General features: G+C 33.2%; 1 protein-coding gene across 1 annotated transcript in view; it reads left to right on the plus strand.

Annotated features, from left to right (window-relative positions):
- Positions 1-527: 527 nt before the first annotated feature.
- Positions 528-18,667, plus strand: part of LOC145692080 (uncharacterized) — a 165,067-nt gene continuing 146,927 nt past the window's right edge. Inside the window, exons 1-3 of the mRNA XM_081767372.1 lie at positions 528-531; positions 8,841-8,888; positions 14,005-14,046. Of these exons, the coding sequence (XP_081623498.1) occupies positions 528-531; positions 8,841-8,888; positions 14,005-14,046 (94 nt within the window). The remainder of the gene's footprint in view (positions 532-8,840; positions 8,889-14,004; positions 14,047-18,667) is intronic.

Here is an 18,667-nt window from a genome sequence, read left to right on the forward strand (position 1 = left end):
TGCATTCTTGTACTTAACCTCAGTTTTATTTTGCCAAAGATATTCATCGCTATTACCTATCGAGATAAGCACCTTGAGTTTAACTTGTACTTACTGCATTTAGTGTGTGAGTTTTTTCTATATTTGAAATTGGTTTGGTTCTGTTTTAAGGGTAAACTTGTAAACTTGATTGCAGATCAAATAACAGGTAACGTTGAGATTTGTGTGTGTGGTTGTGTGTGTATTACGTATAATATGTATGCTTATAATCAATTGTGAAATATTATGTTTGTATGCTGCATATATTTACATGACCTAAGAAAGAAATGCCTAACATGAACGAAATGCGTCCATTTCAATTTCCTTTTTGCTTAATCGCCTCTTGAATGGAATGCGCTATTCTTGCAAGGAAACTGTAAACGAAACTCAGGCCCGTAGCCAGCCCAAAAATTATTTATTCTCACAAAGATAGAATTTAATTTTTATTTCTTTTTTACTTTTCAGCAACAGAACTTATTGACTCCTTTGAAGTTACCGAATCTGCGGAGATGAGTAAGTCATACAGTTTATTATTGTTGTTCTCATAATTCGAAAACTAGCGTTTTCTTTCTATATCGTAAATTATAGTTGTAATAAAGTTGGAATAGAAACAAAACTATTAGGAAAATAAAACTGTTATGGATTAAATCTTACAGGGAAATTAACAATAAAGATTATTCAGAGTATAAGACATGTATTTTTAAACTTACTGTTCATGTATTTTAAAAGTAAGAATACAATTTTAATATATAGAGTGGTACACAATGATATGTCCACATTTCAAAAAGTAATCCCTCTCCGAATAGACAACTGCAACATTTCGCTGCAACTGCAACTGAAATATATATGGTACTCAAGAATATGCTCACTTGATGACAGGATGCCAAAGCCCCATTTAACATAACGTGTTATTGTGCGCATGGTGATCATTCGAAATTTCTTCTAAAAACGCTGCGTTCAGTGTGACGCTATATCCCTGATTCCTCTCGAAACACTATGTCATTCCCAAAATTACAACAATTAAATGTTGTTCCTAGTGCTAGTAGATACTATTACACCTGCTCCTTAGATAAGCCTAGGACACGCTTATGACTGTCTCTAGTATATCAATGTGTCTCTCAGACTCACCGAAGGAATGCCCTCCTGTACTTTCATAACCTTTATAATGGGACTTGTCTTCTAGCTCACCACGTATATCTCCAAAATGTCGAGATATGACTATACTCTGGTGTAATCTTTCTTTTTGCTTGTCGTTAGAGCAATCATTTGCTGAAGTTTGTACACACCTTTACACATCGAAGATATATATAATCAATCTTCTATATACATGCAAAATTAAAGTATATTTATTTTGTACTGACACGATGTGCAAAATCAAAATTGTTCGGAAAGATGAAAGGAAGGTTGTAAGCTCTTATAGGCATTACATACTGGATAAGAGCACCCCAGGTAGCATGGCAGATGTTCACTCGATAATTCAGTTCTTGCCAGAAGCATATCAATATATTTTGGATTATCATATATATTGTACTAAAGATGCAATGCTTTAAACCTTTCAGGTTCTATTTCCATAGGGCGTAAAAATTGCACGAATTATGTACGAAAATGTCTCTACACTATCACGACCGACCATGCTAATTCAAATTCTTTCATGCAATACGCATCCTGTACCTTCATGGTCGCCATTTGTATGTTAACTCTTTAAAAAATAACTATAACCTTTAGAGGTTTGATGTAAACTACAAACATAGGCGTTTTTTTCTTTTTTATTTCCGCCTACTTTTGCTTTTATATGTCGTTCCACTACAAAATAAATACGTTTTAGTTTTGCATCATTCTTTTTAAATAATCCTATATACGCGGTGCAGAAATGAAATACGAATTTTTAGAGAAAAATAGAATACTTGAGTTTTGGAACAATCATTATCGCATTTTTTTTAAGTTTTCTGGAATTTTTTTGTAAATGGACGAGAGCCGTTTTGGAACTAGATGACTCAATTAGAGGTAAATGGTATGTATAACGAGAATTTAATTGCGTATTCTAACAGACTATTTCATTTACTTTATTGTACTACATGTATGCGTAAAATTTCTTCACTTAGCTATATTCTTCCGTAGTTTAGTAAATATAAGAATCACTATACGAATCATTTCGCTGGTTCAAAGTCTGCTGCACATCGAACCATAATACAAGTTTTGAACATCATTGATCAAAACGTGAGGAGTGGTTGGAACGGTCAATGAACTTATCACATTGCTGCTTTAATTAATTTATTCGAACTCTTCACCTCTGATACCGCTCATCACTTGCGTTGTTCTTCCTCTTCGATAATTACCGCCCACTGTACCTTTCCATCACATTCTTAGAATGATCCGTTCGAGTGAATTTCGCTTTCTTTGTCATAGCATCCAATATTTTTTCTTTACATAGTTATATATGACATCGTTTTTCGTTGTGTTTCTACTTTACCTTCAAATTCTATAAGTTAAGTATGTTCCTTTTTCTTCATATCTGCAAACATTAAATAACTTAAAATATTTTCTAATATTTTTTTTATTTTCTTCCTATCGCTACTTCATATAGTGTAATACTTTATACTAAATACGATGAGTTTCTTCCCAATACTTAATTCAGGGGTCTCTCAAGCATGAAGGTTTCTTTCTTCTTAAAAGTTATATATATATATATTCATTCTTCCAATCATATTCACAAAATTTTAAACTCTTAACCCAAAATTACAATATTTTACTGGCACAAAACGCTTTAAAATGTACGTCCATATTTTTTTTTACAAAATATTAGAATTAATCTCTTTAACTACTTTACTGTATTTACGACTGGATTGTATTTTTAATGCCAAATCTAACGCCACTTCACTTTTACCATAAATATAGTTACAAGTAAACGTAATGACAGTAAATAACTCTTAACATAGTTATGCTGTTCCAGTAAATACAGATGAAGAGGAGATTCCAAATGAAGGAACATACACATCAATATATACGCCGGAAGAAATTCGTAAGTAAAATATAATACATAGATAATATTAGTGAAGGTCCCAATTTGGTACAATAATATTTCAAAATTACTGCAATTAATAATACTTTTATTTGTACTTAAAGTGGAAAATATGCATATTATGTGCACTTGTTCTTAAACAAAACAGAATGAGTAAAAATGTATAATTTAAAAATAAAGAAATTCATATTGATATTAAAATACATAACATAAATATACCATAAATAGTCAATAAACATTCATTACTCAAAATAATATTGTAGATGAGGTTAGATTAGTCTAGGGGAAAGAACATAACCAAAATCTGCAATTTAATATACCTTGTACAAAGGACGTTTGAAAAATATCTGTATGAACTTGTGTTTGAGGATCCTTACACCAAATGAAAATTTTAAAAGATCCTAAGAAATACGGGATTGCTTTCACAATGTCGGAATGTTTAGAATGCTACAGGAATTACTAAAAATACCGTGGAAATCAGGAACCACAAATACATACAGTCTACTGTTCGAAAATGAGATAAAACCTGTCTTCTTTAATAAGAGATTTTGCACTTTCCAAATCCAAATATAAGACTTCATCCAATATAAGAATTCAATAGACGTGAAATTCTAATTTTGAACTTAATGTGTCGATGTTTTTCATCTCCAAATGTACGCTTCCTTTACACAATGCTAGAGAATCCACTTTAGAATTGGGTATGAAAAGTGTAATAAAGGAAGCATGGCGTGATTCTCTCTATTAAACGTGTACTAAGGGTGTCTTTTGCAACGTCTACTAAGGGTAGGACAGCCTGTACTGTTACTTAAATTTTCTTTATACCTTTTCTTTCTGCAATGATTGAAAAATCAAAAACCTTAATATTACAATTCGTTTCTATCAAATATTTTTAATTGATATCGAACTATAATAAAAGAAGTAAATAATGAATGGAATAGTATACAATAATATTTTAAATAATAATTACTATCCTTTTTACAAATCCATTCTAAACACCAAGGTGTGACATTCAAGGAAAATTACACAGGATGGGGCAAATAAAAGTGTCCCGAACAATTGGCTACAATTGGACGTGAATGTATACATGGAACCGCACCACGTGTAAACACAACACCGATCCAGATCTTAGTGTGAGCTATTACAGTGTGAGTTGAGCAGTGCACAGGTGAAGATGGTAATCAAAGTACAACAGAGGGTGTTTCGTTGTGGAAAGTTACGTGAAAACAAACTCGTAGAAAGAGTATGGTGAGTTGTTTGCTCATGAATTTCATGGTGTCAAAGTGCCAGCCAACAGTGCAATGCAACGATTAGTAAGAAAATGGCGTCAGACAGGATATGTTTTGAACAAGGCAAAAATCGTTCCGATACAATCTCCAAGCATATGAAATTGTGGTCATTTTCATTCTTATGATCATTCAAGAAACGAATGTTGGATATTTTCCACATCTGCTATAAGCATCCTTTCCTTTGCTGTGTTTCTTTTTACCCTGGAACCCTGTTCTCCGGGCCACTTTTATTTGCCCCACTCTGTATATCTATAGGTATATTCGCGACAATTCTTTGCCGCAGTCCCATGACGCTTTCCATGAGATCAAGAAAGTCAAGTAGTGCCAAGTCAGAGCAGAGAAAAGTCAAGTAATCGTTTGTTCACAGATGGTATTGCCATTTTGTTGTTACCTAGCATTATGAGAAAAATTTGGAACCTATTTGAAAACATAAGTATCAAACTCCAAACTATTTGGCTAGCATTAGGAACGAGGGAGCTGATGTACTTACCACATTTGAGCCCAAAGCCGCGGATGAAAATCAATTGCTGTACTCTTCCTTCCTGTTGCACTAGAAATTTAGCTTTTAGTATAAGCGCATCTAAGAAAACCGCCGACTTCTTTCGATTCCAATGAAATTAGCATGATTGAGTTTGTGTCTACAGCAAACGTCCTCCCAGTTTGAAGCACATAGTGCATAGGTCACCATACAAAGCCGATACTGCAGTAGGAGACATGTTGCTAATAGCTTGAATGAGATAAACACAGTTGTACGCAAATGCGATTGTTTCTCTTTGCAATGCCTCAATGATACGTAAACGCCTTCTGTGCAATTACTAGTTTCGAGCATAGTTATACTGTGAGTTTGTGAATGGCCATTGGTCTTTCAACAGGAATGCCATTCACGTGAAATGTAACGTGGCATTGGCCTATTGGTGCTGTTCACAGTGGCAGGTAACAGCAGACTGGTCGCAATGCCAAAGCATTGCAAACAAGAAATCCGTGACAGAAACCATTTAGGAAGATCTATCTTACAGTATTGAAACAATCAGTAAAATTAGATCATGTTTGGTTCGCTGTAAGAGAACATGACTAATAGAGAATTATTTATAGAATTAACATCTGTATTCCACACGCATGATTAGGTATTATATTACATAGTTGCCACGAACGTCTGCAGTGAGAGTATTCGTTTATAGCCTACATAGGTGAGTAAAAATTCACAGATCTTTATACTTTTCATAAAAGATTTGTAATCACCCTTCTGATTTGTCCTCCTCTGATCTTTATTTTGTAAAATATTACGAATGCGTCGTTTACTCATGAAGTCATTAGCCCTTTCGAGAAACATACCTGGATAGTTTGAAGGATCCCTGTCAAGTGACAAAACGACGCCTGATCACAATTTGGCTTCGGCAATGACAGCTGTCATCTTACAAACCATCACAGTGTAATATCGTATACCAGACATTTTCGCTGTAGTCTAACTGCTCAAATAGCTCATTGTGTAATACTCAAGGAAGTTACAGTACACCTACTAACCATGTGCAAAGTGTATGTCTTTAACACTCTTTAGAGCAGGTTAGGGATCCATGAAGGGCAAAATTTTGTGATCACTGGTACCATCCGTCAACTTCTTCCTATTTACTAACTTTGGGTCAAGAACATTAATTTATTTCTGCAGGGTGTTCTTAAATGTAAATAATGTAAATATTTCTATTGTAAAATGACAAGTGACTTCATAATCTCTTTCAAAAAGCAATTGCAGCATTTATCCTTCAGACTTAACATGTTAATATCTTGAGCGTTAATCCCGAATAAAGAATCGAAAGAAGAGAATATATTTCGCATCGCCCATTCTGGTCGCTGCTATTGAAACACAGCGATTCGTAATATCTTTAAGACAGTAAAATGTAGTTCCTTCTGATTTGTGCGTATTCCTAAGGCCATGTACAAACAAATGAAATCCATCCATAAAAAGCGATTCTGTTCCTGCAGCACCACCCCTATAGTGTGCAATACTGCATCTCAAAGTATATCATGTCAATCAACGCAATTGCAAATACTATAGATCTTCCCAATTTAAATGTCGCACAGGAATATTTTAGAACGCTTTATATACACTTATGTCCAAAATCATTGTCGCATATCTATAACTGCCTTCTTGTAAGAATGTAATTTGATAATGATTTTCCAGGGTACTTTTAATACTGAAACTATGTGTATTATCGGGAAATGTATGTTTGTGCTAAATTTCATGGGAAAAGAATTATAAATACGAAAATTATAATGAGTAAAATAAAATGTTGAGAAATGGACAGGAAAATTTTATTTTCGTTTTACTGTTCTTATTAACTGCTCTTTTGACATGAAATTTGCCACATACATGTCTTTGCCGATTATACACATACTAACATTATAAGAAATACTGGGCAAATTTGTTATCAACTTATACTCCTAGAAAAACATATTTATAGACATGCGACAATAATTTTGGACATGGGCGTACGTGACAGAAATAACGTTATTTTCCTATACAAATAATTCTTAATTTGGTATATTATTTAATGATTTTCTTGAACTAACATATTTTTTGTTTTTATTAAGTCAGTTAAAGAAACATAAATAATGTTAATTAATCTAAGTACAAACATGTCAATACTCTTAATTTACAGCATATGTGTTAGAGATAATACAACAATGCGATTTATCTAGTAAAATCTAGTAAGGAAGTCTGTAATTTTCGATTTATCAACAAGCCGAAACTTTTGCAAACCGGGGATGTTTCGTTCTTATAAAAATCGAAATATACCAATATAATAGTCAGCATTCCAAAAACATACAAATATAACAGTATTTATGCAAAAACAAGGTTCAGATTAGATGTTATAAATTTACACTGCAAATATATAAATTGAGTAAACTTTACAACTAAAGTACACCAAATAACTTGAACTAAATATTTTAATATACGTATCAAATTTGCATAAACAACAGTTTGAAATTATATCAATCTCAACATAATTAGTAACATGTTCTTGGAAACAAAATGTTGATTGGTTTATTTTTATTCTCGTCGTCTACATTGTTGGCTATACTGAAACTTGCTTTAATCTAACTACACAAAATCTAAGTTCGAGGAAAACAAATAGAAAAAGAATAGAATTAGACTAACAAAATAACTTTACGTCTAATTTGCTTATAAACAATGGCGTTCAAATTAAAACGTTATATAAATATGTCAAAAGACAACGTGAACAAGAATTAGTTGAAAATTGATTTTCTGATTCAGATATTTGGTAAATGTTAGTATTACCTCTTCAACTCATCCCTCCATTTTTAAAGTACGAATTAATTATGTAATAATACTATGAAAATAAATTTCCTATGGTCTTTTCTAATGCTCTAGTGACTATCCAACCCATATTTAGTTTATAATGTCTCGAGTTTTATTCCTGTTAGAGTGCCAAACTGCAATAGTTCATTAACTGCAGTTCGATGTTCCATATAGAAGCGGTATCAAAAAGAATGCTAAACTTTAATCAACCAACTGATCGAAACGAAAAATGTTGTTCAGCAGCAAAGCACATAAATCTGTTCATAGACTCCTGGTTTAGTCTCAGATCATGTTAACTTGTTACGATCATCTTTTTCTTGAGTTTCATTTTTCTGTACAGATTTTATGATGTTTTTTTAGATTATTTTGTGTTTTACTTCTCTTGGTGTTTGACAGTTTCCCACATTATTTTCATTACATCATTTTCATGATTATTCATAATTGTTAGTTATCTCCTATAGTCTACAGATCAAAGCTTTGGCATATCAGTCTCAAGATTATACTTCATTTCTTTGTATGTACTCACTTAATAAGAAAATGCTACAGGTTTCTAAACGATTACACAAGGAATTGAAATATTTCCTCTGTTTCTTAAATCTACAATCATCACGTCTTTTGTTGAAACACAGAGTACTCAATATTGCTGAAGATCGTGCACTAAAATATATTGTGTTCTTTTACTTTGGGCTGAACTTTCTTTCTAGTCGGAGATACAGATGACACGCATACTAAAATGTGACTGGCAATCTAAAGCACACGATATCAGAGTGTATATATTCTCATATATCTGTTCTATTATCTATCGTGCTTTTCTATGTTATCCAGGAGTGAAGTCGAAAGCGTGCTTACCTCAATGATCTTATATTATTTTCCTAAAGGTAAAACGAATAATAATTTTAGATTCTTCTGTTAATCCGTTACGTGCTTCCCTTATGAAACACAGATCTTGAAATAGATATAATATTCTTTCAGCAGAAAAAAATATATACAGGCACGTTTTGTTTTAAAGAAAATAGTATATATATATCATAGTGTTAACGAATACCAATAGCGAAGTAGTTTACTGGGGGATTTTGACAATGATATGTGAAATTTCTTATTTTGTATAGACTTTCACACTCACTAGTATTAATTAGCTGTAGTACTGAATTCACAATTATATGGACTTTGATTAACAGAAAAGTAATTGTATGATTTTCAGTTAGTGTTTCAGGAGAATATATTGTAACAGATGAACCATCTATTGAAAGTAAGTATTATATTTGGAAATTATTTAATTGACTTCTTTTGTATTAGTATAGAATGAATACGCTTCACAAACACTTTAAACGATATTAAAAATCTGATTATTTATTAATTTTTGTTTGATAGGTGATTGCAACGCTATTCATTATTCTCTCAAGGTGTAAGAAGAAATTAATTGACATTTTCATTTCTTGACGACTGTAGTTGCTTAATTTTTAATAGTGAAATTAGTTATTTTTTGTTATTTATTGTTCTTATTGAATGCTATGAAAAGTTTAATAGTTAAATGTATTTGTGTGTGAAGTATTAGGAATTTCAGTTTAAATCTATTGTCGTCGCAAATTTGAAGCTTAATATATATGAAACGATAATCATTTTTGTTGTTCTGTATAGTTGCGAAACATGCTCGCTTACTCTGAAGGAAGAACATAGACAGAAGGTATTTGAACAAGATTCTAAGACGAATATTCGTACCCAAGAGGAACGGGAATGGGGAATGGCGGAAACTTCATAACGATAAACTACAAAATTTATACGGTTTACCAAACATTGTTAGGATCGTCCAACCTAGTAGGCTTAGATCGGTAGGTCATGTAGCCAGAATAAAAGAAAGTAGGAATACTTTCAAAGTCTTAATTTGAAGACCAATTGAGAAACGACCATTAGCAAGATTGGAGGTCAATATTAAGATAGATCTCGCAGAAATAGGAATTCAAAGTAGAAACTGTATCGTGTTGGCTAAGAATAGAAATTAATGGAGAGCTTCTGTGAACGCGTTGTTGAACCTTCGGGTTCCATAGGCCATAGAGAGAGATATTATTAAGAATTACGTAGTGTTGTTCTATACGGTTACATAGTACGATTCAAAACTTGGAAATCTTTTGTATCTAAATGTCAGTTTTCCTCGCTAGATCCAATGTACATGTTTATTATTGCGGGATTGTCCTTCATACTTAGGGAGGATTGGACATACGATAAACAATTATATTAGGGAAAAAATGCTGTCAAGTAACAAAACAAAAATATTCCAACGGTGCTTCCTGCGGTAGAATATTCTGAAGTTAAAGTACTCTCCAAGTAGGAACTCCGAACCAGGATTACAACAGAAGATCTGAAGTGATCGTACTGGAAACGTGGAATATGGGACGTTTACTGCACACATCAGAGGAGTTTGAAATATTATGGGAAACGTTAAAATACTAACGTAGCGACTATGGGAGTAAATTGAGTGGGGAATAATCTTGTAGAAAGGCGATACAAGTTTTTATTTTTTTATAAGTAAACCGAAGTTGATAGCGTAGAAACTGAAATTTCAATTAGCAATTGGATACTGCTTACACTTGAAAGATTGAATTCTTGTATGATAGTGTTAATAATTTCATTTAATGTATAAATTTAAATCTAGTGTTTATAAATTTGCAGGTATCAAAGGAAAAGAACAAAAGATATAGCTTAAGATAGCGTCGTCTAAAGAATTGTGAAGAATAATTTATAAATTCTGAAAATGCAATTGTCAGTGATGTCAATGTAAACTTAGAGAGTTCGATCAACAATTAGCTAGAAAAACGCGCATAAAATGCAACAACCATAAAGAAAGATTAATAAATATCATAGTGTCTAAAATTTAATGGTCATGTTTTCAATAAAAAGATATCCATGTTTAGCAAGTAGATTTCCCCAGTTGGAAGAGAAATCAAATTAGCAATGACTGAATTGAACAAAAGAGGTACGCCCTTATAATTGACGTCCGTGTTAGTAGAGATAAACTGCACTACTACTATCCTCGGTTGAGAACACTTTTGTGCCCTGCATCCTTGGCTCAGGGACCATGATCCCTGTTGTAGAGGCCATAGTTTAGTTGTGTCATAGTTAAATTCCTATGTATCCCTTTAATTAAGAAAATATTACTTTAAAAGATCGAAAAATATACCAAAAGAATCAAGAATAACGAACCAGTCACTAGTAGATGATTTAATTCCTGAACAAACTGCTCAAACTAAGGGTGATAAGAGCCCACCCAATCTAATTTGTACATAGACTCTTCTGCCAAATATTTTAGAAACAAGAAATCCTGCAAAGCAATTAATGGTGAAAATAAGAATATGGAAGAACAAAGGACTGTAAATGTTCATTATCATGCTTGATTTAAGGAACAACAAATAAATAATGATAGTATTACGAGAGAATTTCATTTCTCGAAACTGCCTCCCGATTTAGCAAATATTCCTTATCGGTTAGCTAGGGTTAGTCCCTCACGCTGATCATGTAATTGAAGATATTCTTTCTATTCCAAGGTGCGCTAAGTCAACATAAACCAGATTTTCTATATAAGACACATATTTCAACATAATTGGAATTTTCTTATCTAGTTTACTAAATTGTTACAATTATTACTAAATTTACTAAATTATTAGTAAATTGCAAAAATTAGTAAAGGTCTGTCTTAAAGAAATTAGTACTATGCTCAAAATTTGGAAGAAGTTTGTCAGGCTCCTTAGCGATTTGCAACCGCTTAGAGCAACAAAATGTCATCTAACCATTATAATTTAACATTAGTTTCAATTACTTGATCAAGAAAATTAAATATAGGAAAAATAACTAACGTTAAATTATATTAATCAAATGTCATTCGACACAAATGATATATACCTCAAAAAATTTGATGTAATATTAGTGAATGAAAATTCGAATATCCCGTTAAAAGCGTAAAAGTTCAGTAATAAATTAATCATGATGGCAACAGAAATTCAATGAACATGTTATCAAATCAAAACTATTGACGGAAGCATTGTAGTTAAGGAAAAAATCAATTTAAAATTAAACATTTTTAAGAATATGTAGGCGAAGCTTCAACAAATAAAATGAAATTAGCGAGAGAACATAAAAGTAGATTGATCGCGAGGAATAGGTGCTACTAGTTTGTATAAAAATTCTTATCATCGCGACTTATATAGAGCAACTTAACATTGAAGTCTTATGTAAGAATGATGCTGCCTGTAATTCGCTGTTGGTACAAAATTTGGTCATTAATATGAGATGATATTCACAAGTTAAAACTTCCTAACAAAATTTGTGATACCAGAAAGAACAAGTATACAAGTACGCGGCGAAGTTATATACAGTTTATTAATTTGTAGCATGGATCACCTTATCATTTTAGTAGAATAATAGTTCTATTATTTGAAGTATAGAAAAATGTTTTATTATGGTTTACACAGTACAAATGCTTGTGTTAATTGAACATAATGACCTTGTGTTACTCTATTTGCTTTTCATTCTGATATCTGACTACAGACTTCAAACCCATTGGATTGCAGTAAATTTCTAAATCTTCGTAGCTAATTCAACTGCCTGGTATGGTTTTCAATAATTGAAATCAATCTGCAACAAGTATAAAATCATCTAAGAAATTGCACACTTATAATGTATATTTTGTTAGAAAATGCATATGCGTAGAAAACTATTTATGTTAAAAGTGAAATATAATATAACACGTTGATCGTTATTACTGCAATTATCAAATACACCACGTAAAGCTTTGCTCATAGTAAAACATTAAAAAAATCACAGTATCAATGGTTTACACACACACACACACACACACACACACATATATATATATATATATATATATATATATATATGTATTATATCGTTGAAGGCAATTGCAAGCTTAAATGTTACAATATAGGAGTGGATATCTGTAACATGTAAATTTAGGAATGGTAGGTCGTTCTCGTTGTTCTTAGCAAATAGAAGGTTAGGTTGATCACTGACGACTAAAACAATTATCAATATTATCACCTCGATGGCTCATGTTCACCATGCTATGTGTATCTAACTACTTATTATACCTATTGAATAATCATTGTAACGTAGTTCTTGTATTTGCGCTCCATCGTTCATGCACCTAGTTCTTTAACACAGCCGCAGTGTTGTTTTCAGACTACTCTGTATCAAACCGTTAACACAAGGTTTGTGTTAACATTAATACCAGATACTTGGCGTTCAAATGACACACTACAGTGGTAGATACGGGGGAATAACTTTTCCTGTACAAAAATTGCATTATACTGGCATCGTTATCTTTTGTTGTGTAATCTACAAGGTTCAGAACATATATTTACCGTCTATAATTTAGAAGAAGAACTCATAATTAATTACTTAATATTCTAAGGTAGTTATTTTAAAAGTTGTCCTGAAACTGCTCTGATTTATAACTTAATAAGAGTTTCAAATCCAACAGAATACGGATTACTGGCTAGGTTATATGGAATAACTACGTTCCTTTGAAGAATCCCTCGCACACCTGTTGCGGAGGTATGAGACAAACATTTCTCAATCGATTAGGTATGACTTCGAGTGTCATGTTCTCCACAGCACTCTCTACGTTGCGTTGTTTCTGAATTACAACACGCTGAAGTTCATTTTCCCATGCTTTTGGCACCTTATATCGCCGAAACTGTCCCTCACTGCCTAAAGTTCTAGAGGACCTTTTTGCTTGTTCCGGTGTCAGGAATCAGCTCCGAATAATTTCTTACCTCCCTGGATATATATATATTCATTTTTTATACACACAACTCCCTCAAGTCTACATGTTAAGCTTCATACTATTGTTATAATCAGTGTAGAGTTAAATATGTAAAACAGTGCAAAATGTAGATATAAAATTAATTAATTTTTTGATGTACAGTAGTTCCTGGTAAGAGCACAATGATTTGGTGTTCATTCAGCATCATAAGGTATTACGGTATGTGCGCCATGACAAGATTTAATTTAGGGCTATAAAAATTCGATATAGAAAACAAAAATAATTAGTTCGGAAGAAGATAGACTGACAATGGTCCTCCATGTTGTATGTATTTAAACTGGACTTGACTTTTCGCTAAAAAGAAATGACATGGACACTGTAAATCGCGTGAGTTCAATCGAACTCACCAAATCTGGATGAAATTTTGTATGGTAGTATAACTTGGCCTTCTACATAAGCTTAATATTCATTATGGTATCCAAACTCTTAAGTCTTTAAGATATATGTAAAACAAAATTCAAGTACAGAACAATTTTTACGACATTAAATTAAGTTCATTAATTAAATGATCTTGTTCTATTATTTCTAGCGAGTGAATTTATAACGGAAACACTTAGATACGACTCCAATGGTGAGTATTGTTATTTCTATTCATGTTGCTTTTAAACTCTATTATCACTTAATCATAAAAAAGTATATGTTTGAGACTATAATCATATAAAATATATGATTTGCTATAGATGAACCATGGAAAATCGCATATGATTTGTGAAATGAAAATATTTAACCTCTAAATTACACTAGTCGACAAAAAAGTACCTTTTCTCTGGTACACGGAAGAAAATACCTGATTTTAATAGACCTTTTAACCTAGAATTCGAATCCGCAATCAGTTTTTCTCCATTGCCCTCAGTTTTCCCGTGACAGAGGGATTTTGGGGAAATTTCCCTCAAATTTCCTTTTATTTTTACCATTTTTATACCTGTAGCTCGGGTACCCTTAGGTAGATAAACACACAAATTATATTGTATGTTAGCTTCATTTATATTTAGTATATCCTCTAACTTTCATAAGAATCGCATTATTCTTTCTAGAGAAATAAACATATTTATAAAAAAATATGCTATGTGTACTGTTCATTTTACCATATTCATTAGTGCAGATAAAGTCACATATAACTTCCACGAAAATTACAATATGAGTACGGTTTAAACCTCATTGGATCTGAAATAAAACATATTTTTAATTATGTATACATTGTGTCACCATTTTATGTCCACTTAATAAATAATACAAAAGAACTGGGAGATATCTTCTTAATAAATGAACACTTACTTAAATTAACTAAAATATTTTAGTAGTCGACTTTCTTCTGTGTTTGGCTTCTGGAACATCTCTTTTGAGTGTCCAACAGTTATCAGCTAGCATTTGTGAACTCCACCGTCCCTGGAATCTCTTCTCCATGGAGGAAATGTTCTGTTGAAAACTTTCCCCATGCTCATTAATAAAACAGCACCAAGGTTTTCAGGAAATAAACCCAGGTGGAGGGCTGGAAAGTGAACTTTAAGGGACATGTTGCAACCCATTTCTTTGAATGATTGCAGGAAATCACTCACAATTTCACGGTAATTTGGGGCTTTCTGGTTTCCTAAAAATTTCTCTATTAAACATTTAAATGAACACTAAGCTGCTTTCTCAACCGAAGTTAAGAGATACTCAAATTTTTGGTCATGAATCAAACATCTTATTTGGGGGCCTACAAAAATCCCTTCCTTGATTTTAGCGTCACTAACCCGAGGAAAGTTTTCCTTGAGGTAAAAAATCCTGCATTACTTTTGTCTGCAACTTGCCTTAACAAAGTTTTTGAAGAGCCCCAACTTTATGTGAAGAGGAGGTAGAATTATCTTATCAGGGTTCACCAGAGAGGAATAAACAACATTCTTCTGTCCAGGAGTTTATACACGCTTTGGCCATTCCTCCTTGATATAATGTTCCGGTTTGTTTCTGCTGTCCCATTCGGAGAGGAAACAACATTTCGTACAACCAGGCTGCAAACCAATTAACAAAGAAATAACTTTTAAATCACAGCAAACGGTCCACTTGTATTTCTCATACTGAATTCTCTCTAACACAATCTTGATGTTTTCAGAGGTTTCCTTCATATTAGTTGCATAAACCAAAGGCACTGAAGCAAATTTGTTGCCATTGTGCAAAATGAAAGTCTTCAAACTAGTTTTGGAAGAGTCAATAAACAATCTCCACTCTGTACTTATATGTGCATGTCCGAGTATCCATCACAGCACAGACATTATTACAATACACTAAATCATTTTCTTGAGAATAGTAGTTTTGAAACTCTGTATGACGATTTCGAAAAATACATACTTTAGTGTCACGATGGAGCAGATACCAGCCTTTAAGTCTAGAAGCAAGAAGTTCTGCCTGTATCCTGGAGAGTTTTAAATCCCGTACGAGGTTATTTATTTCACCCTCAATTATCAGATGGAGACCCAATGTAAATGAAGATCATCTTCATAACATAAGTAGGATGATCTTCTTCATTTCGAACTTCAGTAGTTGCCTCAAGTACGTAATCCTCATTTATCGTAAGATGAGCAGGAGATACTGGTACAGGTAATTCTGCATGTGTGGAACCGGCCTAATTGCTGATTGCAAATTAGGGTACTGTACTGTGTGCTTAGATTTACTGGTTATTCCTTTTATCTGTGTCATACAAAAGTAGCACTCTGAAGAATGATCTTTTGGTTCCCTCCAGATCATCGGTACTGCGAAGTTCATGTTTTCGTTCACCATTTGCCCACCCAGTCAGACGTTTCAGGCAAGTACAACAAATGTAGTGCGGAGATCAATTCTTATCTTGGTCTCCTACACAGCAACCGAAATATGACTGATAACACTTCCTCACAAGTGGAGTAAAACATCGACGTTGCGATTTAAATGCCAGCTCCCCACATACATAACAGAAATTGTCGGGGTGATTTACACACTTCCTCGGCATCTTGTATCCTGTAGGTAAGGTATCACACATACATACACACATGAATCTACACTCCATAAATCATGGAGCAGCACAAACATAATCTAAGTCAGTGCATCACCACACAACACAATCTATTCGAAATCCACAATGCACAAACACTTCAACTTACATGCGGCCACATCTAAAACACGTCCAGCTTGGACCGTCACTCAACGCTATTTGGTCTAGGAATTAATTCGTGCGGTTTTACAAAAGATGGCGTAACTAGCTTATTGTCCCATAGTTTCGTTGATCCAAACATGCGTTGAAAACTACTGTCATTGAGCATCTTGTTTAGTATATGTCAGTTGCTTGAATCGAAAACAACATTTTTTCTTCAACTGAAAATGGCGCATTTTGTGCCTGATAAAGTGTTTTTGCGGGGAGTTATTCTTCATTGCTTTAACATGAAGAAAAGTGCTACCGCAAGTCATCATATTTTAGTGGAAGTGTTTGGTGACCATGCTCTAGCTGAGCGAACGTGTCAGAAGTGGTTTGCACGGTTTAAAGGTGGTGATTTCAGCTTGGAAGACCAAAAGCAATTTGGACAGCCAAAAGAATTTGAAGATGAAGAATTGAGAGCATTGCTTGATCAGGATTCGTGTCAAACGCAGGACGAACTTGCAGAAGCATTTGGAGTTGAGCAAACAACAGTTTCCAAACGTCTCAAAGCCATAGGAATGATTCAAAAGATGTCTTATTGGGTTTCACATGAATTGAAAAGAAAGACGTTGAAAGAAGAAAAACCGTTTGCGAATTGCTGCTTCAAAGACAGAAAAGGAAGGGATTTTTGCATCGAATTGTAACTGGTGATGAGAAGTGGATTCATTACGAGAATCCTAAACGAAAAAAGGCCTGGGTGAAGCAAGGTGAACCAGGTCCTTCACAACCGAAACGAGATATTCATTGTGCAAAGGTTATGCTGTATATATGGTGGGATTTGAAACGTGTGGTGTACTATGAACTTCTGAAACTTGGTGAAACTATTAATGGACACCGCTATCGACAACAATTAATGCGTTTGAAGCAAGCTCTGGCCTGAAAACGACCAGAATGGAATAACAGGCATAATAAACTTATTTATCAAGATGATAACGCTCGACCACATGTCGCAAAACCGGTCAAAACCTATTTGGAAAATGTCGGATGGAAAGTGTTACTCCACCCGCGATATTCACCAGACACTGCTCCGTCTGACTACTACTTGAGCGATTGCATGAATAACGATTTGATTGGACAGCGGTTCACTTCTTCAGAAAATATCGAAAAATGGATCTTTGATTAGATTGCGTCAAAAGATGAGGAATTCTTTCGACACGGAATCCGTAAATTGCCTGAAAGATGGGAGAAAGTAGTGGCTAGCGATGGACAATATTTTTGTTAACGTATTCATTTACTTTGTTTTTGAAATAAAGCTTCAATTTTTATTAAAAACCGCACGAATTAATTCCTAGACCAAATACTTACAGTCATCAGGCTACGTGAGTCATCAATTTTTCATGCATTGTTACCAGATCAAAATATTAAAAAGTGACTTATTTTCCACAGAAAGCATGCGTGTTTGTGCTTGTATTTGAGTATCCATCTATGTGCCGACAATAATACGTCAACGTTAGGTTTTTGTATTGTAACAAAATTTATCAAAGGACGAATTCTGACCCGGCCAGTGAGCCTAGAGCAATAAAATACTCAAATGCCCACCACTCAATTATTATTTAATACTCTCGGGTATAGTTTTACTAATACCAATAAAGGTGAAATGCGAATGTGGGAGGAATTCTTGTCCTATATCTTATCTCATATACGTTGCTTAAATTGCTCCTTAGAATACTGCCTTCCATATACGTAATGAAATTTAAATTCCTTCCTACAAATATTGTTTCTCAACCTAATAAAGTGACTTGAGGTTTTATACTACAGAAAGAAATAAAATTTTATGAATTTAAATGTATCTTCTTTATGATAGAGAATCTTTTCAATTAAATACAAGCCATATACACAATTTCCCAAATATATAAATTTAGGGAATAAGTAATTTTCTTACAAATCAAAACTATTTCAGTTATTTTTTCTGAAATTGACTTCAATAAGTATAATATGAACCCACCACATACAAGCATAAGATTCTAACGCATTTTATGTTCGTTATTTGAAACAACCATTATTTAGCATTTCACCAATTGAGATAATAACTACAATATTACAAAGTAAG

This window comes from Thermobia domestica, chromosome 8, assembly GCF_964235325.1.
Source record: "Thermobia domestica chromosome 8, izTheDome1.hap1.1, whole genome shotgun sequence".
Taxonomy (NCBI): domain Eukaryota; kingdom Metazoa; phylum Arthropoda; class Insecta; order Zygentoma; family Lepismatidae; genus Thermobia; species Thermobia domestica.